Here is a 23,748-nt window from a genome sequence, read left to right as displayed (position 1 = left end):
ATTTGTGGATATATTATTTTATTTTTATTTGGGTTGATTTTAATGTATAGTTTATGGATCTTAGATTTGGGTTGATTTAAATGTATAATATTTAGATCTTATATGTTGAACTTAGAAATTGGACTTTATTGGGTTGACATATTAACATATTTTTTGTCAACTATAACAGTTGAAAAAATCATAATAAATATGTCGATGCGTCTTGAAGATTTAGTTACTCTTGAACTTGGAAATGATGGAGACAGTGATTTGATGTTGAAGTTGATGAATTATTTGGAAACGATAGTAGTGGGGAACATGATCTTGAGCTGATACCGTCGGATATGTTCACCCAAATAGATAGGGAAATTACAAATTCAACATGTGAGCTAGGGTCTACTTTGGAGGAAAGGAGTATAGGTGTAGAAAATTGTAGTTTAATACAGAAAGAAATATCGTTTAATACTAAAGAAGATTTACAACTTGCTGTAAAAAAATATTGTGTGACAGAACATTACGAGATTATTGCAATGGAATCAAATCAAGATCTTTGGTATGTCAAATGTAAATCATGAAGTGATGGTTGTGATTGGAGGTTACGAGTATGTTGGCGTAAATCTCATGGGATGTTCGAAATCATCAAACTTCAAGGGGAACACTCATGTTTGTTTTTAGATTGACACAGATCATTCACAGCTTGATTCAAATTTTATGAGTATCGAAATCCAAAATTTGGTTAGAGCTGATCCTGGGGTACCTGTGGCCTACTCCAAGAAGTAATTAAAAAATAATATGGCTATAATGTTAATTATAGACGGGTGTGGCAAGCCAAAAGAAAAGCGTTGATTGTTGTGTTTGGTGATTAGGAGAAATCATATTCAGAGCTTCCTTATTGGTTGAGTGCTTTTGTTCATTACAATCTAGGAACATAAACAGATTGGTTTTTCCTTCCTTCTGATGTGTCAGGTATGACTATTTCTTGTCGAGTTTTTTGGTCATTTGGTCCTACAAGAGAAGGTTTCAAACATCGTAGGCCATTAATCCAAAGTGATGGAACTCATCTCTATGGAAAGTATAAGGGGAAATTATTGTCCGCCTTATCTATTGAAGCAAACAGGCATATATTTCCCCTTGCTTTTGCTATTGTTGAAGGTGAAAATTCTGTCCAGTTAGTCATGATTTTTGTGGGTATTGCGTGAATATGTTATCCAAAGAAATGATATTTATTTGATTTCTGATAGACATAAGGGCATTCTTGCTGAAATTAATAATAAGGAAATTGGTTGAAGTGAACCTAGAATATTGTCTTCATCATGTTGCCGGTAATTTCAATATGAAATATAAATCAAAACAACTAAAAGATTTAGTGTTTAAGACAGGAGATCAACACCAAAAGTGCAAGTTCATTCAGTGCATGAAAGAATTGAAACAATTGAACACTGAATGAATATTTTTCAAATATTTACTTGGAAAAATGGACCCATCACATGATGGTGGATACTGCTATGGGTGGATGACAAGCAATGCAGCTGAATGCATTAATGGTGTTTTCAAAGGTGCTAGAATGTTACCAATTACTTCTTTGGTTAGGTTAGCATTTTATCGCACAATATTGTATTTTGAACGTCGAAGACAAGAAATCAGTGAAACAATCGATCGTGGGGACATGTATACAGAATATGTTCTGAGAAAACTTAAGAGGTGGAAAAAACGAGCATCTGCGCATACAGTGACATCTATTGACAGGGAAAGTCAAACTTTTGAAGTACAAACTGGCATAAGTATGATTTCTCCCTATAAAGGATAACACACAAAAGTTTTAAGCTTGAAAGAAGGAATATGTTATTGTAATAAGTGGTAGTCATTCAAGATTTCATGCTCTCATGTAATTGCAGTTTATAATTACATGTGTTTGACATACATACCACTTATTGATGAATGCTATAAATTGTCCAATTTCAAGCAATGTTATGAAGGTCGCTTCCATCCAATAGAACACCCAGATTATTGGCCAAAATTATCATTTACAGAAGTAGCCAAAAAAGTTCGATGTACAATTTGCAAGAGAGAAGGACACAAGAGACGTACTTGTCCACAATGTACATTAGGTGCTTCGCCTTTGGGTCATTAGGTATATCTTTTATGTACTTATATTTTTTATGTAATTGTATATTTTATGTACTTGTATTTTTCATGTAATTGTATCTTTTATGTATTTATATTTTTTTATGTAATTTTATATTTTATGTACATGTATTTTTCATGTAATTGTATCTTTTATGTACTTATATTTTTTTATGTATTGTTTTATTTTATGTAATTGTACTTTTTATGTAATGAATTTATTTTTCATGTAATTGTATCTTTTTATGTACTTTTATGTATCTTTTATGTGATGAATTTTATTATGTAATGTAATTTGAACTTCTTAGATAATGGAGTCTGGTCCTTTTAATCCTGTACAATTATATCAACAAAATACGCATTATTCACAATCGATATGGGATAGTTCTTCGACAGTAGTTTTGAGTTGTCAGAGAAGGGAGGCATTTGCACAATATACTATCCCATTTGATCACTGCATTATTCCCTACGTTGAACAGGTAGGTTTTCTTGGGGTTGCACAAATCGGATTTATCTAGCTTGATTGGCACCTTATTACTGCTCTAGTTGAGCGTTAGAGACCAGAAACCCACACATTTCACCTGCCTTATGGGGAATGTGCAATCACACTGCAAGATGTTGCCATACAGTTTGGGTTACGAGTGGACGGGCAACTATTGACAGGTTCACTACAATATGATTGGAAGAATTTTTGTGAAGAGCTCTTAGGCATTCTACCAGATGATTTGAAAGGCTCAAGATTGAGTATCCCCTGGTTGGCGTCCCAGTTTCCAGAATTACCTCCCGCTGCTGACGATATCAACGTACGTAGGTATGCACGAGCATACATTATGCAGCTTATTGGAGGATTTTTGTTCGCTGACAAGTCAAATACTTTAGTGCATCTCATGTTCCTTCCGCTACTGTCTGATTTCGAGCATGCGGTACGTACTCGTGGGGTGGTGCATGCCTTGCATGGTCGTATAGAGAACTTTGTCGGGCTACCAATGCACAAGCGTTGGAAATAGCGGGGCCACTGATACTACTACAGGTATGGGCTTATGATAGATTTCCAATTATAGCACCACAAGTCCAGTTATAGGTCCCAGATCATCGTCCTCTTAATGTCAGGTATTTTTTTCATTTATATATTATATTCTTCATCATTTTATGTAAGAATGTAAATTAATCGTATTTTTTATAATTTTAGATGGAGTGGTGTATTAGCTGCCTCTGAACAGTCAGCAAATGTATTGCTCGTGTACCAAAAAATATTTGACAGACTGATGCACAATCAGGTAACAAATGTATATATAAATGAATATTTAAAACATTTTGGATGTATACTTATCTTTCTTCTTCTTCTTCTTCTTCTTTTTTTGTCAGATTATTTGGACGTCATACACACAAAAAATTTGGTCATCCTTACCTGATTACTGTCGTGATGGTGAAGACATCTGGTTGACCGCTAGTCCTCTTATATGCTTCCATATAGTAGAGTGACATCATCCAGATCGTTTGTTGAGATAGTTCGGTCTGCGACAAACGATACCTTCGTTGTCCTATACACTCCCAACACTACACCAGATTGATTTGAGAGGTAAGCACGACCAAGACTGACATCGAATCTACGCGAAATATATATCCTACTGGCATGGACGACATGATCATTGTGCACGGGGAGAATTAATAAATGGGTCAGCTATATCAGATGACTACTTTTCCTAGTACGATTCAATCACGAGGCGATTTATCACACCTAACGACGCTTACTATTATTGCATGATAAGAGATTTAAAATAAGATATTTTTCATATATATGATATGAATATTGTTTAATATTTATTTTTTTCATTGTATAGAATAATTTTATCGGAGTTGTACAACAATATTCAGTGCAACACAACTTACCAGAGTTAGGTTCAATGTGTCAGCAAAAATTGGTCAACATAGAAGATATTATTTAACAAACAAGATGACTCAATGTTACTGACATCAATTGAAGACGTATTCGTCGCAGACGACAATGACAGCAAGGTGAACCTAATTTAGAGGGACACAAAGACCACCCCCATGAGGGGTAAGGGCTAGGGGGTCGTTTTTAAATTTCATGTAAACTTTTATTTTCAAATTAAAGAACTAATTGTAAATATTCTTTAATATCATGACATTTTTTTTAATATAAGTGCAAAATAATTATGTTTTCATTGTAGATTAAATATATTATTAAGTTTAATAATGAAGGAATTTGTGGACCCGTTCCTAAAGTCTTTATATTGTTGTACATCTACAATTAAAAAAATAACAATTAGTCAATCTATTTTTTTTTTAAAAAAAAAAAGAAAAACAAATTGTGGACCCGGTCCAAGAGTTTCCATGCGACCGGTCAACCAAGTCAGCCAACGTGGTGCTGACTGGATTAAACGTTAATCGTGTACCCTGTACACGATTTTGCCACATAGCAATTGTGTATTCCGTACACGATTTCACTACCCTATTTTTGTCAATAGTTTCAATACCCACCTATTTTTAAAAATACTTTCTCATATACCCATTTTTATCAATAGTTTGAAAAAATATTATATTTTTTAACTTCATCCGTATATCATTCGATCCAAAACTACTCATAATCATATAAAATATAATTTTTTTTGACTCTTCACATTAAACAACACATAAATCAATGAAAAAAATGGGGAAAAAGGGGTCAAATGTTAAATTTTAAAAAAGATGTGTTTTCAAAAGAAAATGGGTAACGTCTTTTCCAACACGCAACCCAACACAAAATTTAAATGGTTGTCTTTTCTAAAGATGCAATCTGCAATCTATTAGTGACAGTCACAGAAAAAAATTACATTAATTTCGCAAATCATTTTCAAAGTACCCAAACTTTTGCTAATATTTTTGGAAGTACCCCATTTCAGCGTTTGATCCCCATTTCCTCCCACCCCTGCTTCTCCATCTTCTCAAATAGATGTCTCTCTCTCTTCCCCTTCCTTTTTATTTATTCTCCTCCAACACTTGTCCCACTTTGTACGGTTGTCGTATGATTCTCACCATTGTGCCAATCCTTCCCCTATTATAAAAAAATATCATTAAAATTAAATTAGATTTCTTTTATACGTTGATCCATAAATTGTTTAGAGTCAAATGTGTTTATAAATTATAAAAACTCTAGGTTGTCTGATAAAAATTAATATCTAATTTTGATTATCAATTTGTGCTAGATACTTTTAACGCTGTGATATAAGTAGATTACAAAAACCTACTAAGCTAACCATCTAATCTAAGCATTTAGGGAGGTGTTCTTGAAGACATTTCGTGTTCCAAACTACATCCATACTAATGATAGAGTACGACATATGAGCTCAAACCCTTATGTCTAATATAATAGAGGTCAAATTGCTACAAAATTTGAAAATACATAGATTGAATTATTTTAGTGATTAATAAAAAAAAAAAAGCCAAAAAACTATGGGGTCATGGGTTTAATTCATTGTGACCACCTACCTAGAATTTAATATCCCACGGGTTTTCTGGACACCCAAATGTTGTAGGGTCAGTTGGATTGTCCTGTGAGATTAATCGATGTGCGCATAAGTTGGTCTGAACACTCACAAATATCGAAAAAATTAAGTGACTAATTTAGTGCGTTTATTAAACTTTCTATGACCAACAAAAAAAATCCAACCAAGCAAAATACTTTCAATGCTTTTTTTAATTTTTTTTTTAGTATTGATGGGAGTTGGAAAATTCAAAGTACATACCTTTGATTATTAAGACATCCATATGCCAAATGAGCAGTTTGCAAGTTTAAATTCATGGAATAGATGTGGTTTATATTGCTACATGTGATGGTGATAATAATTTATAATTTAGACTCCATTTGAGATTGTTGTAGCTTTTAAAATAATTACTGGCAACTGTGCTTTCAGAAAAATAAGTTGTGAATAGAAATTGTACTTCTAAAAAAATAAGTTGTGAAAAGAAATAAAATAGTGTTTGATAAATTTTAATTTTAAATTGGAACAAACTAGTTTCAATATTAAATAAATTAATATTAAATTAGTGTAATTTAGTTACATGAGCCAAAATAACTTATAATTTCAATCATTATCATATTGATATAATTTAAATTCATTAGGACATATTTTTTTTAAAAAATTTATATGGTTTAAATTTCAATTAATTTTTTAATCTAGATTATTCAATAAAAGTTTAAGAAAAATAGTTGTTATAAAAAATTGAAGAAATTATAATTGAAAAATAGATGTGACAAAATATATTAATATATAATGATATTATTATAATATATTTATTTAAATGGTTAAGAATAAACAAATTTCTAGGGAAGCTAAATCTAAAAGTTGATATTTGTAAGCTTTTATACATCAATTAAAAATTAAAAAGTTATTTAATAAATAAGCTGTTTTATCAAATAGAACAGGCGATTAAGATTTTCCCTTATTCACCTTTTACGATTGTAAATGTAATGTTAGACGGAGCCCTTCCTACCCCATTTGTTATTAAAAAACGATTATATGTAATTATCTCCTTATTAAAAAAAATCTTTGGTCCCGTTTGATAACCATTTCATTTTTAGTTTAGTTTTTTTCTTTTTGAAAAGCTTGTAAAGAATATTTTCACCTTCAAACTCCTTCATTTGTTATCTATTTTTTACCAATTATTTGAAAAATGAGCTCAAATTTTGAAAACTAAAAAAAGTAGCTTTTAAAAACTTGTTTTTATTTTTTCAATTTGACTATGAATTCAACAATTATATTTTAAAAAGATGCAAATCATTGTAAAAAAGGAATAAAATAAGCTAAATTTTTAAAAACCAAAAACAAAATTTTAAGGCCCCAAGTAACCATTTGGTTTTAGGTTTTAGGTTTTGAAAATTAAGTTTATGTCATCCACATTTCTTACAATGGTTTGCATTTTTTTAAGTACAATGGATGAATTCTTAGCCAAATTTAAAAAATGAAAACAATTGTTTGAGAGTTATTTTTTTTTAGTTCTCAAAATTTGACTTGGTTTTTTAAATCATTAATAGAAAGTAGATGATAAAGGAAGAAATTTGGAAGTGAAAGTAGTGTCTATAGACTTAGTTTTTAAAAAATAAATGATTATCAAGGATATTTTTATTCAAATTTGTCATTGGCGTCAAATAGCATTTAATATATATATATATATTATTTTAAAAAAGAGAGAGATATTGGGTTATTGTTGCTTTAAGAGAGGAAAAAAAAAGAGTCGTTTTGCTTGAGACATACTCAAAAGACTATCTCGCACTTGTTATAAATAGAAAATCAAAATTCTAAACTCTAGATAGAAGCAACATCAACATCACTTTCATACGTTGGTGCAATAACTATCATCTTAATTACAATTTTTAATTAAAAATAAGACTTTATTACAATATTTTTTTTTAAAATCTTTTTAATTACATTTGATTACAAGATGATAGTTTATTTAAACGTCAAATTGAGCATAACTTAACTTATATAAATGGTGCATTCTTTATCAAAAGATGTTCAAATCCATCTACCTTCATATTGAATAAAAAAAAAAAAAAAAGACAGAGAGATAATTATACATATTATTTGAGTTTAGATAAAAATATCTACTCATATTCATATATTGTGATAGTTTCCAATCAAACATCTTGATTAACTATCATGATTATAGTTAATAGTTCCTAAAATCCATAATATGTGTTCATTCATCCAACTTTAACCTTGTGAAAGAAGTATGGAAGAATATTTGGAAACTTAAAGTGCCTTATAAAATAATGCATTTCACGTGGAGAGCTTTGAAGAATATCTTTCCTACAAAGTTAAATCTTTTGAAGAAAATAATAGAGATTCTTCTTTGGTGTCCTTTATGTTCTCGTGGTTTTGAAAGTAGTGATCATATTTTATTTACTTGCTCTCAGGCTAGATCCATCTGGAAAAAATAATCTTCTTCTTGTAATCTTTTTTATTATGATTTCAACGACAACTTTATAGACAGATGGTTTGAAATCAGTTCAAGATGTAAACAGGATGAATTGGACTTGTTTGCCATTGGTTATTGGACTATTTGGTCTGATCGAAACATTTTTACTCATGGTGTGAAGCTGGCTCCATGTGAAGATGTAAATGAATTCTCCAATATCAAGTTGACTATCTTTCTGCTCATATTAGGATGATCTCCAATTCTTGCAACATCTTAAAATCGTTGTTCAAATCATATACTTTATGGACTCTTCCTTATCAAGGTTGGTTTAAAGTCAATGTTAATGCATCATGGAAATCCTCTCAAAATCTGACTGGTTTTAGCATTTTAGTTCGTGATTCATCTGGAGTGCTAATAGCAATGGTTACTGCCAGTTTGAATATACTATTTCTAGAGGTTTTAGCTGAAATTAGAGCTATTCTTGAAGACATAAGAGTTGCTAAAAGGTTCATTACCTCTCATAATCTTTGTGGTGGAATCTGATTGTAAAAGCGCCATTGATTTAATCTTGAAGAAAAAAGAAGCGTGAGGTGAGGAAGCCTGCTGGTTGGAGGAAATTTGGTTGCTTTCTAAATCATCTATTGATATTTCTTTTATCCATATAAGCAGAGGTTGTAATATTATTGCAGATGAAATTGCTAAAGGTGCTAGAAATAGTGTTTTGTTTGTTGTTTTTTTCCTCATATTCGATGTTTAGATTTTCCTTCTTCAATTATTTTATTTGGTTGAGAATGATTTGTACTCATTAATTGCGCATAAGGCTTGATAAAATTTCAGTTTTTTTTTTTTTTTACCATGACACTTAATTATTTTCATAAGAATAAAGGTACAAATATTTATCTCAACATTTATTATAAAATAATACTATATTGGAGAGTTGTAGATTTCTAACCAAAATAAAAATTGTATCTAATACTACACAATTCTCCAATCAGTTGTATCATAGGTACAATAATTGATCTCACGAATAAGTTTTTTTTTAATACAACAATTACGAGGACGTGAGATTGATCTTTTAACTAAGGTGACACAGATTACTTTGATTTGGTCTAAGTTTACTTGGACATGTCATAATCAAAATTTTTCGTGATTTTCTATAAATCCCATGGTTCATTGTATATGCGTTAGGAAATTAAATATAGTGATAACTTGGGCTTACCTAAAAGAAATACACAGACTTGCCATTCCTTAATTTGTCTAATTATAGACCCTATTAATTATATCTTCGAACCGAAGCGATGGCCAGCAGCATGGGACCCGCCCGGGCGAACCCTCACGGTCGGGTTCATGGTTGTCCTAAATCTTGGCCACTGGGCCTGCACCCGACTCGACCACATACCGAACCACCCCCGGCCCCACCCGTACAGGCGCGCACTTCAATTATAATAAAGAAAATAAAGTAAAGCAGGTAGATTTTATATTATCAATTTATCTTACCTTTTAGAAATGGCCATTGACATCGTTCACCATTCACCAGCCACATTTAACATTGAAAACAGACGTTCTGATTTGAGATTTCAACACCTGCAATCGCCATTTTCAAGACCTTTAGATCAGATCTCTCCTCATTCATCTCCTTCTTCCTGGTTCTTCTTGCATTCTTTCTGCATATTCCTGCTCATTTCTTCAATTCTTTCCTCAGATTCTTCTCAGGTCAGTTGTTTCGGTATGTCGAATATTGGAGAATCTCGTCGTACTTTGAAATGATTTTACGTTTGTGTTTGTTTATCACGATGATGCTTGTTCTGTTTAGCTGATTTTGAATTATTTCATTGTTTACTAACGCATTATTGTTACTCGGATTGAGGTCGAGTTCATCCTTATCGATGCTTCATCTTGTTGATTATTGTTTGTTCCTTTAATTAGTTGCGTGTCTTTTTGATCAATTTGAAGTAGCGAGTCTCCGCGATAGTTTTCTAGAACTATGCTATCTTGTTTCCCTTCATGTGTGCACATGTTGCTGTTACGGACGCGCAATCTTCACGCGCCTCATTCATAATAGCTCTTAAACGACGTCACGACGTCACTTGTTGTGAGTCGTGATAGCCGCTGTTGCCAAAGCTTGATTTTTAAGTGACTGACTACATTAGTTTAGTTTATGCTGCTTCTCTAATGAATTATTGGAGGCGGGAAGAAAGTTATAAAGAATCATAGGATCTGTGCCGAATTGAACGAAGTTATCTCGCCCATGACTTATTAGTGTTTGCTGGCTATTACACTTAATAATTTGTAGCCGAAAAGTTCATAAATCATGAATTTCCAATTTTTTATGATCATGAAGCTCCACGGAAGTTGGGTTCTCTGTGTATATGTATTTAAAATTTTGTTTGGGTTAAGAAACAGTTGTATTGAATGATAACAAGTTTATAGTAGAGAGATGACAAGGCATCGCAAGGAGATCAAAGAGAGGTTCTTTAATTTTAGCTGAAAGAGGGCCTGTCTTGGCATTATCATTATGAAATGAAGTCTGCACGCCTGTATGACTGTCCAATTTATATGTTCCGTACTCTGTATAAGGATCCAAGTTTTGTCCCGACTCAGTTTATCTTTATTTTTAATTCAATTAGTAATTGAATTTTACACGAAGTTTACAACTTGCTATAATCTGTCACAATGCATAAAATTCCTGCTTTCTGTTTACTCATTTGCATCTGTCAGTGATTGTGTTGGAGAACATAGATGATTTTATGTTAGTAGAGCAAAGGAGATGACTGGGAATTCTTTGGGTACAGAAAAGCTTAAACACGCGAGGGTTGAATCTATTGAGACTGGAAGTCAAGAAGTGGTGGTTGTCATAGAGAGCCATTTTTTTCCAAGATGGTGTGACATAGTGGTACTGTCCCAGTTGATAATCCTTTAATATATGCAAATTCAAGTGCTCAATACACTGGTTTCAAATTGTCTTCACTTGAACTGGGTCAGATAGTATAAACTGGCATTTTGAGGAGGAGATAAACTGATATATAAAGTGACAGCGGACAAGTATGCAGTCTAATGGTGGGGAGACTGAGGCCCATTTCCCTATTCATGTCGACGGAATTGGAAGTGAGAAATATGAACCTTTAAGTATTGAGAACAAACTTGGGAGGCATTTTAATGGCGATGACCGTGAACCCTTTCACAGTGATCATTATAATTCACTGCAGCTAGATACAAAGAATCCTCTATCCGCTGCCAATGTGCTAAAGACATTATTCTTTGTTCTTGTCTGGTATACTTTCAGCCTTCTTTTGACCTTGTAAGTTCTCTATTCACATAATCAACAATTAAGGTTATACTGTTTATTTAGAATGCTTAATTAACGGAATCTCTCCTGGTTTGAGCAGATATAATAAATCTTTATTAGGAGATCATTTGGGTAGGTTCCCGGCTCCATTGCTCATGAATACTGTTCATTTTACCATGCAAGCTGTTCTATCCAATTTGATCACATGGATTTGGTCTAGTCGATTCCAACCTTGTGTTACTATGACATGGAGGGATTACTTCATTAAAGGTAATCTTGAAACTTACGACTTTGATTTATCTTTTTCATGATGCTGGTCTACATACTGCAGTTGACCTTTCCACCCTACCAAGCTAATGTATAATGTGATAACGTTGCTAACTGTGAAAATGCATCAAGGCATCTTCTTGTCTTGTTCAAGTAACAGTTGAAAAATTAACTGAATAAAATCTATTTTTTTTAATATATACTTCGCATTATGAAGTAAACAACGATGGATAAGTTCTCTATGATTTACTTAGAAGAATGTGACATTCTCTTTCTTTGGTAAATTGTTAATCCAGTTATATTTTAATTTCTTTGGACAAATCCTCCTGATCCTAAAAAGTTCAAAAACTATTGCGTGTATTTTTCTGCTGTTCATCATGCGGTAGTTGTTAAAAATCATGAATTTGTAAATAATTAAATTACTGTGGCTATGTTTTGTTATTTTTTTCTGAAATTTTGTGGATGGTGTTTATTTTAGTTTATTAGACATTTGTTTACATTTGTTTGAGCCCTTAGGATGTTTACTTTATATCGTGTGTAAATTAACTTTTCTATCAACTAATGCCACAGATGGACTTTGCCTTTCACAGTTGTCCCAACGGCTCTTGGAACAGCCTTGGATGTCAATCTAAGCAATGCATCCCTTGTGTCGATATCAGTCACATTTGCTACCATGGTTGGATACCTTTTCTTCATGCTTATTTGTTAGTCAACAAACTGTATATGCTGTAAACATATTCTACTTTATACTTCATAACACTAATTCTCTCTCTCTTTTTGATTTCAGTGTAAATCCGGTTCTCCTATATTTCTTCTCCTGTTTGCTTTTGCTTTCAGGTGAGTTGTACAACTAAATTGTTGTAATCTAGTTTCTTATGTGTGCCTTTATCTATATAATTACATCTAATTTCATCCAATTTTCTCGTACCTCATACGTTTTGGAAGCTTACAGTGCTTTGTGTTTTTCTAATACAGCATGACATTTGAGAATAATGTTAACGGAATATGATTTCAGCTTTACTTTTCTACCTTCCTGAAGATTCTTTAGCTGTGTGTATTGAATATAGAGTTATGCTGAATATTGATTATGAATTTTATTAATTATGTTGCTTTTCACTCTATATGTTTAAGATTCTTTTTTAAAATTTTATTTTTTAAATAGGAAATGAAGAAAACTATATTCAAGAAAAGGCCTCATGCTAAATATATGAGAAAAGAGATTTTGCTTGTGATTGATTTTTATTTTTATTATTTATTTATTTTTGAAAGGAAACAAATAGGCACTTTTCATCGGTGAAATGAAAAGAAACTAACATTCAAAAGTAAAAGAACTCCGTAAGGGGAAACAAGAAAGAAAACAAGTAATAAAATAAGTGTAGTACAAAATTAATTTAAGATGCTAACGTAAAAGCATTCCAATTAAGAGAAATATCCTGAATAGTATATCTTGCAAAGCATTTAGTGAGAGAGCACCATGAAGAGGCCTTCAGACGAGAAGAACCAAAATGATCAACCCCCAATGAAGACTTATTATGGAAAACTCTCTGAGTGTGCTTAAACCATAACTTTGATAATAAAGCCTTCATCGAATTAGCCCAGGAAAATTTTGATTTTCATGCTACGGTTGGACCCACCAATAAATCTAGGACATTCTCCTTAAATGAATTGGAGAAGACCCAGTGAATGTTGAAAATAGAAAAAAATTTCCACCAACATTGCCCTGAATACCGACCATCAAAGAAAAGTATCCTATATTTGGCTCCTAATCAAAGGATTTCAACATAATGCTTGGAGATGGCTTATTGATATTGAGTGTTAAAATTTAAAATATTCCATCTTCTCTTTTGCTTCCTCATGTAATTGGATTTCTTACTGAAGGTGGAATTTTGGGCTTTTCAAAGATAATGTTAATGTAGATTAATTGTATTGAAACAATTTCTTGGTATGTGCTAATGAGAAGATATTAGATTTATTATTATTTTTTTAAATAAAAAAGTTGTATATCTTTTAGATACCAGGGGAATGAACCCCAGTTTATTAATGGAAAGAAAAACTGCATAAACTTCCATTTGCCAGGATACTTATTCTTTGTTACTGGGCTGAAGTATTATTAATGTAGAAATTTTGCAATGAGCTGCAAATAACTTAAAACGAGTAATTGAAAGAGGAAAAACCTGTCAGGAATCGACAAGAGTAGTCAAAAAGAATTTTATAAACTTACTAAATCACTTATCTTTGTACTCCTTAAGAACCATTCATTCCCGTCTAAAACTATTTATTTTTACGTGTATTTTGTTTAAAGTTATTTGAGGATTTATGACTTTTGATTATCCTGCTAAGTTATTTATCCTAAAGTTTTTATAAACAACCAAGGACTATTGTAATGTGGTCAATAATGAACTTTCAATTTCAGTAATTTCCTATGTTGGGTTGGGTTACCATTCTTCCTTTTGCACCTATATTACATCTCCGTATTGATAGGCTTGTTTAAACCACACCATAGCATGATACTAGTTCTTGCAGATTTTGTTGTCTATGAACATTTCCTGTTACGTATATCATGAATTTTATTTTCTAGACATTGTATTTTCATATCATAATATTTGGTTCATTATTTACAAGTGTAGCATGAAATTTCTTGTTTCAGGTTGGAGGCTCCTAGTTTCAGACTTTCTGGCATCATCTTGATTATATCTGTTGGAATTTTATTAACAGGTATCGAGCATTTTTATTTTATTCCTAGCTGATAATTCATGAATTTTATAATTTAAAATGTGTAATTCTTGATTATATTCAAATGGAAATGACCTCCGAAGGTCAGATCCATTGAACTGAGTTGTCAGTTTTATAGGTTTCAAGTTTGAACTTGCACTCTTATTACCCATCACCCTTACACGGGAAGGACTGAGTCTATTTGTTTGTTTGTTTTATTTCTATATTGTGTGTATTCGAGCCACTTTGTGGTTATTTTGCACCGTAACTATTCTTCCAAGATAATTGGATAGAGATGCTATTTATAATTGGATCGAGTTGCTATTTATTGATCACCCATTCAAGGCTACTAAAGCTCATCTTGTGGAAGATTTGGGATGAAAGAAACAACATAATTTTTCATGAGAAAGAAAAAGTTGCTGGAGAGGTCCTCGAGTCAGCTATTTTCAATTTTATTTTATGTGTGTGTGTGTGTGAGATCGAAGTTGGAAATGATCCTTTTGTTTGTGTCCATAGCAACTTGAAGCATTTGTGTGTGCGCGCGTGTGACCACTACTAGCCAGCCATGGTGGTTAGGAATAGTTTTTTAGAACTCACGGTGGGTATACCAACTTTACTGTTTACCTATGTCACATACTCAAGAAAGATTGAAGTTGGAAGTGATCCTTTTGTTTGTGTCCATAGCAACTTGAAGCATTCATCACTTCTAAGTTCTTACATTTTTTGATATATTGATTCATTAATTCTAACATTTTGGCTAAAATTTTCGATTAAAAATATATTTATGCACATTTTCTTTTCTGGCCTTGTGTATGCAGTTGCAAAGGAGACAGAATTTGAATTCTGGGGTTTCATTTTTGTTATGCTTGCTTCTGTTATGTCTGGCTTCAGGTGGTCCATGACGCAAATTCTTCTTCAGGTATGAATTTTATTTTTCAAATTCCTTTTCCCGTGTATACTCGTGTTTTATGCTGTCAGAAATCCTTTTGTTTTTCAAGCAACTATTTGGTCCGTTTCTTGCTTTTTTATTTGTTGGCTTCAATCCTGACACTTTTTCCCGTATGATGCATTTTATGCCCTACTGGATATAAAGCGAGAAGCATATGGTAAGTGTCTTGGCTCTCGCATGCTGTTTAGTTTTCTATTATTGGATTTCTTTTGGTTCTGTATCCGTGGATTTTTCTGCAAGGCTTCAGGGACAAAATTATCAATTTGTTCTTGCAATCTTGAGTTTTATCCCAAAACTTTCAGCCTCCGTAGATGATATATTATTTTATTTCATCAAGTGAAATAGTCTACATGTCATCCTCAATGAGTTACTATTTGAGTCCATCCATTTTCTTTCTACAAGACCATTTTATATTGACGTTAAGTTCTTTTAGGCAACTCTTTGCCATTGTTTCATTCAGATTTCAAATTTTTTTCCATACCAAACTAGTGCTGGTAAGTGCTATCTACCAACGTGGTTCCGTTCATTTCAGGTCTGAAAAATCCTTTTACCCTTATGAGCTATGTGACACCAGTGATGGCTATTGTGACTTTGATGCTATCCCTTGGTTTAGATCCGTGGAGAGAATTTACGAGTAATGGATATTTCAATAGTATCTGGCATGTTACTCGGAGTTGCTTGCTGATGCTTTTTGGTGGAGCACTTGCCTTCTGTATGGTAGGAACCTATTTGAATTTTTCCTTCACTGTATAATAATCACAATTTTGCTGGACGAGGATTGATTTGTATCAACTCCACAGTAGGCGTAGTCTGTAGAGCATTTATTTGCTGGGAATTTTGTTATAAAGTGCTGTCTCCAATCCTGTCCTAACATTTTGGGGCTCAAGTATATTGTTTGCTTCTCTATTTGAAGAATTATGTTATGCTTTTGCAGGTATTAACAGAATATATCCTCGTCTCTGTAACTAGTGCTGTCACAGTTACGGTTGCTGGTGTTGTAAAGGAGGCTGTAACTATACTGGTATGAGAATTTCTGACCATATTTATTGTACTTTCTAATGAAGTTATACTGATGTAGGGCTGTCCTGCGATTTTGCTTCATTGTGGTCTAGTATCTCATCTCAAAGTATTTAATTTGTTACCACTTCTCTTGAAGCATTTCTTTTTGAGTTGTCATGACTTGCTACAGGTAGTTTTGAGCTTGTTCATCAAGAGCCTATTTGTGCGAGATAATGTGCTACATAACATACAATTTATCTAGCCATTTCACTTTTAATTTCAGATGTAAATTTGGTACCGCCTTTTAATAGGATATATTTGCTGAAAACGTGCATCTTTACTCACCAGAATCATTTAAATGTCTTTGTAGAGTAGGCTGGTCGTTCTTTTCTCTTTCTATTTCTCTGTCACAGCTCTAAGATTACTTGTTTCACTATTGTTATTATTATTAATTAATTTATTTTTATTATTATATATATTTTTTTAAAAAAAGATTGCTTGTTTCACTGCGATAGTGGTGATTTTAATTAAATTGACTCTAGGTTATGGTTTCACCAGCATCCCACTGCAAGGAAATGAACTCCTCGAGTCACTGTTCTTCCTTCTATATTAATGCAATGACATTCAAATTTTTTTAGAAGGGGTGACATTGAGGTGGGAAGACATCTTGTCTTCCATCTACCCCTCGGTTTTTTCTTATCCTTTAATCAAAGCATTTCTTATCCCCCTCCCCCCCACAACCCACACCACCAAAAAAAAAAAAAAAGAAGGTTTTTAACATGTATGGTGTTGAGATATAAAATTTTGACATATACGAGCACTGTTTTATCCAACATTATTGAGGCTATTGGTCCCTGGTATCTTCGTCTTCTAATTTAATATTGCTTTATTGCATTTTCAGGTTGCAGTATTTTATTTCCACGATAAATTTACCTGGCTAAAAGGGTTTGGTCTCATCATAATTATGATTGGGGTCAGTTTGTTCAATTGGTACAAGTAAGTTGTCGTTTTAATAAACGGGACATCTCTTAAAATTTCCCTCATTCTAAGATTAAATATAGTGCTTAATTAACATGCCTGACAATATGTCAAATTTTGTTAATAATTAACCTTCAAATGTTATATGATTGTTCATTACTAGTATTTCAGAGGAAATATTGTTATAATTGAATCGTTCCAATATCATAAACCAAGCAATTGAAAAGGCAAACTTCACATTGAATTATAGACTCGGAGTATAGGTACATAAAATAACAATATCTTATAAATTGCATCTAAACAAGTAAAAATCTGGTTATGGGCGTTTCTTGTGTTAAGTCATCACATGTTTTATCTCCAATTGCTCGTCAGATACAAAAAGCTACAGATGAAATCTAGTGAAGATAAAGTGGTAAGCTCACAGTCAACAAATGTTGCTAGCAAATATGTAATTCTTGAGGAGACTGATGAGGAAGACGGCCAACGTTGATTGCCAAATTACATTGTCTGAATCCTAGTCAATTCCAGTAAGCTCTCTTAACTTGTTTTGCCAACCTGGTCCTGTCGTATGAGTTATTTGATTTATGTTTGGCTTCATCTGAAAACATATTTCTACTTAGTCTCGTAGTTGATTTGTCTTTGTTTACATAATATTTCATGCAAAGAGTACACGATTTTCAAATTTCTTTTCCGGCTCTTAATTCCCCAGGGATGTAAATTGATTTTACTGTATTCTTTTTGCAAGATAATCTCTAAGTTGATCCCATTTTAGGAGTGAATGGCAACATGTGCTGCCTTTTGTGTATCAGATAAAAAGTTTTCGCTGGGAGGAGCATTTATATATGAAATCTTTGCATTCTAAAATTTAGAAAATCGGTGAGAACTTTAGAGTCTTAATTCTCTCTCTCTCTGTATATATAAATTTGGCATACAACTCCTTGATAAGGACAACAAAACCTCTACTTATATCTACAGTGGTGTGATATTGTCGACTTTGGTTTTGAAACCACCCAAAAGACCTTATACGAGTGAAGATGATCGTCCTCACTTATATACTGTGATCTCTCCCTTTCCTAACCAATGTAGAACTTTGTTTACACTCCTAACACATCTAAGAAGTGGCTCCACCTCTATTTAGTATAGTATAAAACTTCTCCATTACTTGGTGAAGAGGTCTTTCATCAGATGCATTAATGACCTGATTTGATCACTAATTTCCTGTTCTATTAGAAACTTGTTCACCAATCCGATTCACTAAATACAATGAATGACATTATTGAATTACTGTTGTCATGGGATCTGCTTAAATTTGATGATGCCTGTAGGGAAATTACATGTTCAATTGTCATTCTAGTTTCTGATAATAAATTTGGTTACATAGACTTTATTATTATAATTTTCATCCAGGATATTGTTAATAGAATAGTTTCTTAGATCAATCTGGTTGGTTGTTGTTCCTACAGGGCCACGGTAATTTTGAACAGATTTAACCGGACGTTTTGTATTATTGCTATTGAAGTAATTTTTTGTACGGTCTCTAGTCGCCGATCACATTCAAATATCATGCCAGTATCCTTATGGCTCAACTCTTTGGATTTAACCTCGAAAAATTGTAATCAATTTTGTAGTGAACTCGGACAAATTTGTGTTGCTCCTATTGTTTTATGCGGTTTCAAAGGATTACTTACTGCCTTTTGAGTGGATCTTCTACTCAAGCTTTGTATTCTAGAGGTATCCATATTATTCTATTTTCTTCCATTCATGAATCTCAACCATGAAGACATCTCAAAACCTCTTATTGTTATGATTATTATTATTTTATTTTTATTGTTCTTTCACTGTGAGGATTTTCAATGTAGAGAGTTACAATTATTGAAACAAGATCATTATACAATTCTGTATTTGAGTTCTAAAGAGCTACAAGACAATGATTTGACATTTTTGCTACTGGTTTGAAAAAATGTTCTAAATTTTGTTCCTTCTAAAATAAATTACTTGAATAACTCTAGCAGTTAGCTTGGACATGAAGAAGGCTTTTTTACATGGAAGGAAGAAGGCTCAATGCTCCTTCAGTCTCTATGACATAGTTTGAAAAAAATATAGAAGTGCAATGTCAATTATCATATAATAAGGTTTCTTTTTTGGGCAGGAGAAAAACCATCTTTCAAGAAATTATTTTACGTTTTCGATTTAAAGATTTTCATTTGATTCTTAAAATTTAGACAGTAACACTTTTGTCCTTAAAATAGTAAAATTAGTTCGATTACCAAGTAGAGTGAATGGTAAGTTGACTAACAAAAAGATTGATGTGATATAATTGAGTTGGTTTTTTTTTCAAGTTTGTTACATCATCAAGTTTTTCAAGTTAGTCATCAAATTAACACAAGGACTATTTAGAACTATTTTCAAAATTTTGGAAACTACCATGTTTATTTTGAAATTTGAGAGACTAGATAGACATCAATCTTAAATTTGAGGACCAAAAATGTTTTTTTTAACTAGCTAAACTAGTAAAGTGACTTTTAAAATCTGTAAGTATTTTTCCCTTTTCCTTTCTTTTCTCTCTCATTTCGTTTCTTCTAACTATAGAAAGTCAGAACAAAATGGGTTTAAATTTAGCTTTTTTTTCTCCATCTTCTGATATTTTTTTTTTCTGATATTATTATAGCTTATGTACCTCATTCATTTAAATACTAAAGAATTCGTGAGTCTTTTTACCAATTTCCACTTTTAAAAAATTTATAAGTTTTTCTATTTAGAAAGAATTTGAGAAGATTTTTAGTCGCAGGTGAGATTTATAAGTTTTTTTTCAACTGCAAACTGAAGTTATTGCTCTATGAGATGCTCGAACTCGCACCATTATTAATTACACCCCAACAAATATTCAATTACTCAAAATGCCAAATATGAAATTTCACTAATTCTCAACTTATTATATTATCACGTTGTCAGAAATATTTTTAAATTATATTTATTATGAATTAAAATAAAAAAAATATTTTTGGAAAGGAAGCAATCATCTATATTATGATAATAGGTTGAAAAATGGCAAGATCCTCAGAACGACGAACAACAAACGGTCAAGGTACGACAATCAAGCAAAGAACAAAACCTGCAAAATAGAAACTCGTTATAGGTGCAGGATAAATGAGCATGCAGCAGAAGTTGATTTGATCAATTTTCACTCTAAGATGCTCAATTTAGAGGATTAAACATGCAATTAAAAAAGGAAAAACAAAGTTTCAAGAACACTTACCCTTGAAGCTCCAAATTCCCCTTCAATTCTAGATAAATTTCAGCACCACTTGGTTATAGACCAACACAAGAGTCTTCTCTACTATTCTCTAGGCTTAGATTGGATGGTGGGATCCAAATTTGTGGTGAATTTGAGAAGGAATGAAGGTTGGAAAGAAGATGAACAATGGAATGAATTTTGCAAAATTAGCCTTCTATTTCACAAAATTCTTAACCATTTTTATGCCAAAATCATCTCTATTTATTAAAGAATAACATGCAATCTAATTGCATCAAAATTTGACGACACAAAATGGTTAATTTATTGGTTAATTGTGAAGAAGACAACCAAACTCCTAGCTTAGTTAGTGGGAAAATCCAATCTTCAAAAATTAATTTTAAAATCAAAATTTCAATGAATTTCCAAAAATTGAATTAAAATTGATTTTTAATTTAAAAAAACAATTAATTAAATACAAATAATTTAATATTTAATTAATTTAATTAAATATAATATTATTTTAATATAAAATAATATTATTTTTTCCCACTTGTCCCGATTTTTCTAAAAAAACGATATGAATCCCTATTCATATAATTAATATTTAAATCATATTTAAATATTATATTTAACTTTATTTGTTCGTTAAATTTGTAATTAAGCGTCGATATATCGTATATATCTAACTTTCATTCCTTAAGCCAAGATTTGAACGGTTCAAACTCATTTACCACACTATCTAAGATTTTAGTCCATTTATGAGCTAGTAGAGGGATCTAATGGACCTACAGATCATGAGCTCCAACGATCTGAGATTAATCGACCAAACTCTTTAACCTAGTTAACCAACATTCGTTAACTAACGGGACACTCCACTAAAGTCCGTAGCTGCATTCTCCTCATTGTAGATATATTTGTGTCCATTTGATATAACTGTCATCGATAAGTCAATCCTTCACAGGTCGTTCATAACTTCAGCTAGGTCAATTACCGATTTACCTCTGAGTTACATCTTTTCTCCTTAAGTACCACTATCCCTCTAATGAACAATTGATTTAGGATCTAATCACTAAATCCATTCCCTCTCGGGCCAATGAGAGGATGGGGCCCCTTGTTCAAGACCCGGGAACAACACTTAAGAGAACAACCTTTCTACTATCCCTAAGTTGGGTAGGAGTGAATTTCGTCTTGCAAATTCTATGTCCCCAGCTATCTACCCGGTCTTATCCCTGAAATGGGAGGAATATTGAGCAGTGTTATTGAATTTACTCTCACCTATGAAGATCAAGAGATAATTCTGAATAAAAAGGAGTTCATAAGTAGCTCAAGATTCAAATCAAGTTATCTAGGTCATCGTTAAGTGAAATTAATCAGGGTTAATCGTAAACGGTGTTAATACGTAACAGTGATTATTTCAGGGCCAGTCTTACATAATCTTATTATGTAGAATACCCCCGCTCACATGTCTCTACATGAACAAATCAGGATCACTTCATTTATGACACCTTACAACATTTGTAACAATCATGAAGCGGGCCATATCCAATAGTGTCTCCAGGAAGAGGTACCCAACCTGATCCATGTACTATAGATTATTTAGGCTACTTACTCGAACTTTGATCCTGTTTATGTCTCCACATAAAGTCCAAGTACTCATAATAATAGCCAAGGGTTCGTAGTTTAATTGGATTTAGAATAAACAATTAATTCACTTTAATAACTTCATATGTACTAAAATTCACTTATTTACAAAAACTACGAGTTTTAGGACATAGAACCCAACAATAGGCTGAGTTACGGAGCTCGCTCTCTTTAACGTTTTGCGGCTCTGCTCAAGTGTACAAGCAGGTCTGGAATATTGCCACGTCATCCCCAGGATAAAACAACCAAAGAAACTTAATCGAAAATACATCGTTACCGACCGAAATACATACTCTTTCTAAAACCCACTACTCGAAAAACAGAAAATGGAAGAGTTAGGAGAGGAAAAGAGAACATTCGAATGGGAGTGAATGAACTACTGAAGGCCATGCCTTTTATAGGCCTTCAACGAGGAATGGTAGAGAGCGAAAGAGGCCGAGAGCCTCAGAACGTGCAATGCTTGTGCAGACGAATCGGACTCACGTGGATGAGAGGACTTTTCCTTCTTTTTTTCGATTTTAAAAAATAAAATAATAAATAATAAATAAATTTTTTTTTATTAAAATTAATAATCACCATGCACCATGTCACGCCCGGTCGGCGGTAGCGCGTGTGTGGGACGTCCACCGAACCCACATTGGTCTATCTCCTCAATCCTTCCAAAACATGGGTACCCCTTGGGGCCCAAACCCAAAGCTCAAGATTGGAGTACATAAGGGAGGCTTCCAAATCAAAATCTTCCAATGTGGGATTCTCCAACCAAAGGTTGGTTCCCTCTTATTTTCAAAAATTAAAATTTCACCCAACAATCCCCCACTTGGAAATTTAATCAAAAAGAAAGAGGAAAAAAAAATTTCATCAAGTAGTTTCAGTCTATACAACACTGTGCATAAGCAAAGGTATTTTAAGCCTTGAACATTTACGTAGTGTAGATGATTCAGAATGTATTAGAGTAACCCTTGGTTTTGAATTCTATCTCTAATAGCATCTCACACAGAGTGTCATTAGGGTGTAGTACGAAAGCCTGTGCTTTAAGGCCTAGCACGTGTATCTCGGTTTAGTGAACGCTCTAGAGAGTTTGCCTAAAAACTCCTTAAGAAGCGGCCCTCACTTCCATATTCACATAGGTGAGTCTATCAAGAGTACTTCTGTAGGTAGGTACCCCACTTGTCATCAAGTATAGATCTCATTAAGAACCGAGTTCAACCTTTCTTACGGTTCAGGATATCATGCTCAGACTAAAAGTCATAGGAATGAAACTCTGTGTTTGGTTTAGCATGATTCACTATATATCACTCGTGATCAGTTATTACCCATTGAACCTGTTTCTTAGGATCTCCAGTTTACAAGTTGGGTTTTCCTCACCATGATTCATCTTTTTATAGGCATGAGTCCCATCCTTTCTGAGGTTCTGAAAACTTTTTCTCTGGCCAGTCCTTTCGTTAAAGGATCTGCCAAATTTTCATCAGTTCATATGTGATCCACTCTAACTACACCAGTAGTGAGAAACTCTCTAATGGTACCGTGCTTACGACGTATTTGTCATCTTTTTCCATTGTAATAACGTTCTGAACTTTTGTGATTGCTGCAGTACTATTGCAATGGATCAATATGGCTGGTACCAGCTTTTTCCATAAAGGAATCTTTGATAGTAGACTT

General features: G+C 32.8%; 1 protein-coding gene and 1 pseudogene across 5 annotated transcripts; both read left to right on the top strand.

Annotated features, from left to right (window-relative positions):
- The first annotated feature begins 2,414 nt into the window (after nt 1-2,414).
- On the top strand, nt 2,415-4,112 carry LOC150036369 (serine/threonine-protein phosphatase 7 long form homolog; annotated as a pseudogene).
- Nucleotides 4,113-9,530: 5,418 nt separating this feature from the next.
- On the top strand, nt 9,531-19,040 carry LOC120077923 (Nucleotide/sugar transporter family protein). 5 transcript variants are annotated; one of them, XR_005481861.2, is made up of 14 exons: nt 9,531-9,735; nt 10,815-11,320; nt 11,409-11,578; nt 12,166-12,251; nt 12,363-12,412; nt 14,223-14,290; nt 15,106-15,206; nt 15,381-15,393; nt 15,769-15,953; nt 16,171-16,257; nt 17,137-17,231; nt 17,586-17,740; nt 17,959-18,089; nt 18,677-19,040. XR_005481861.2 is itself a non-coding variant. In XM_039032030.2 (14 exons), the coding sequence occupies exons 3-13, from the start codon at nt 11,067-11,069 to the stop codon at nt 17,701-17,703; spliced, it is 1,227 nt and encodes a 408-aa protein (XP_038887958.1). In that variant the 5' UTR covers nt 9,595-9,735; nt 10,815-10,915; nt 11,005-11,066; the 3' UTR covers nt 17,704-17,740; nt 18,677-19,040. The 5 variants fall into 5 exon arrangements, 4 of the variants coding, with proteins under 4 accessions (XP_038887960.1, XP_038887955.1, XP_038887958.1 ...); XM_039032030.2 differs by lacking the exon at nt 17,959-18,089 and having other exon boundaries at nt 9,595-9,735; nt 10,815-10,915; nt 11,005-11,320; XM_039032031.2 differs by lacking the exon at nt 17,959-18,089 and having other exon boundaries at nt 9,608-9,748; nt 10,815-10,915; nt 11,005-11,320.
- The last annotated feature ends 4,708 nt before the right edge of the window (nt 19,041-23,748 follow it).

Source organism: Benincasa hispida, chromosome 5, assembly GCF_027475165.1.
Source record: "Benincasa hispida cultivar pf3 chromosome 5, pf3_genome.v1.1, whole genome shotgun sequence".
In the NCBI taxonomy this organism is placed as follows: Eukaryota; Viridiplantae; Streptophyta; class Magnoliopsida; order Cucurbitales; family Cucurbitaceae; genus Benincasa; species Benincasa hispida.
This window is presented reverse-complemented; position numbering and strand designations above follow the sequence as displayed.

Excerpts from the sequence above, each read along its gene's own strand:
- LOC120077923 (XM_039032032.2), top strand. The coding sequence starts at position 11,067 with ATGCAGTCTAATGGTGGGGAGACTGAGGCCCATTTCCCTATTCATGTC. Across the intron at positions 14,291-15,105 it reads TGTTGGAATTTTATTAACAG|TTGCAAAGGAGACAGAATTT; the intron begins GTATCGAGCATT and ends TTGTGTATGCAG. Across the intron at positions 15,954-16,170 it reads GAGCACTTGCCTTCTGTATG|GTATTAACAGAATATATCCT; the intron begins GTAGGAACCTAT and ends ATGCTTTTGCAG.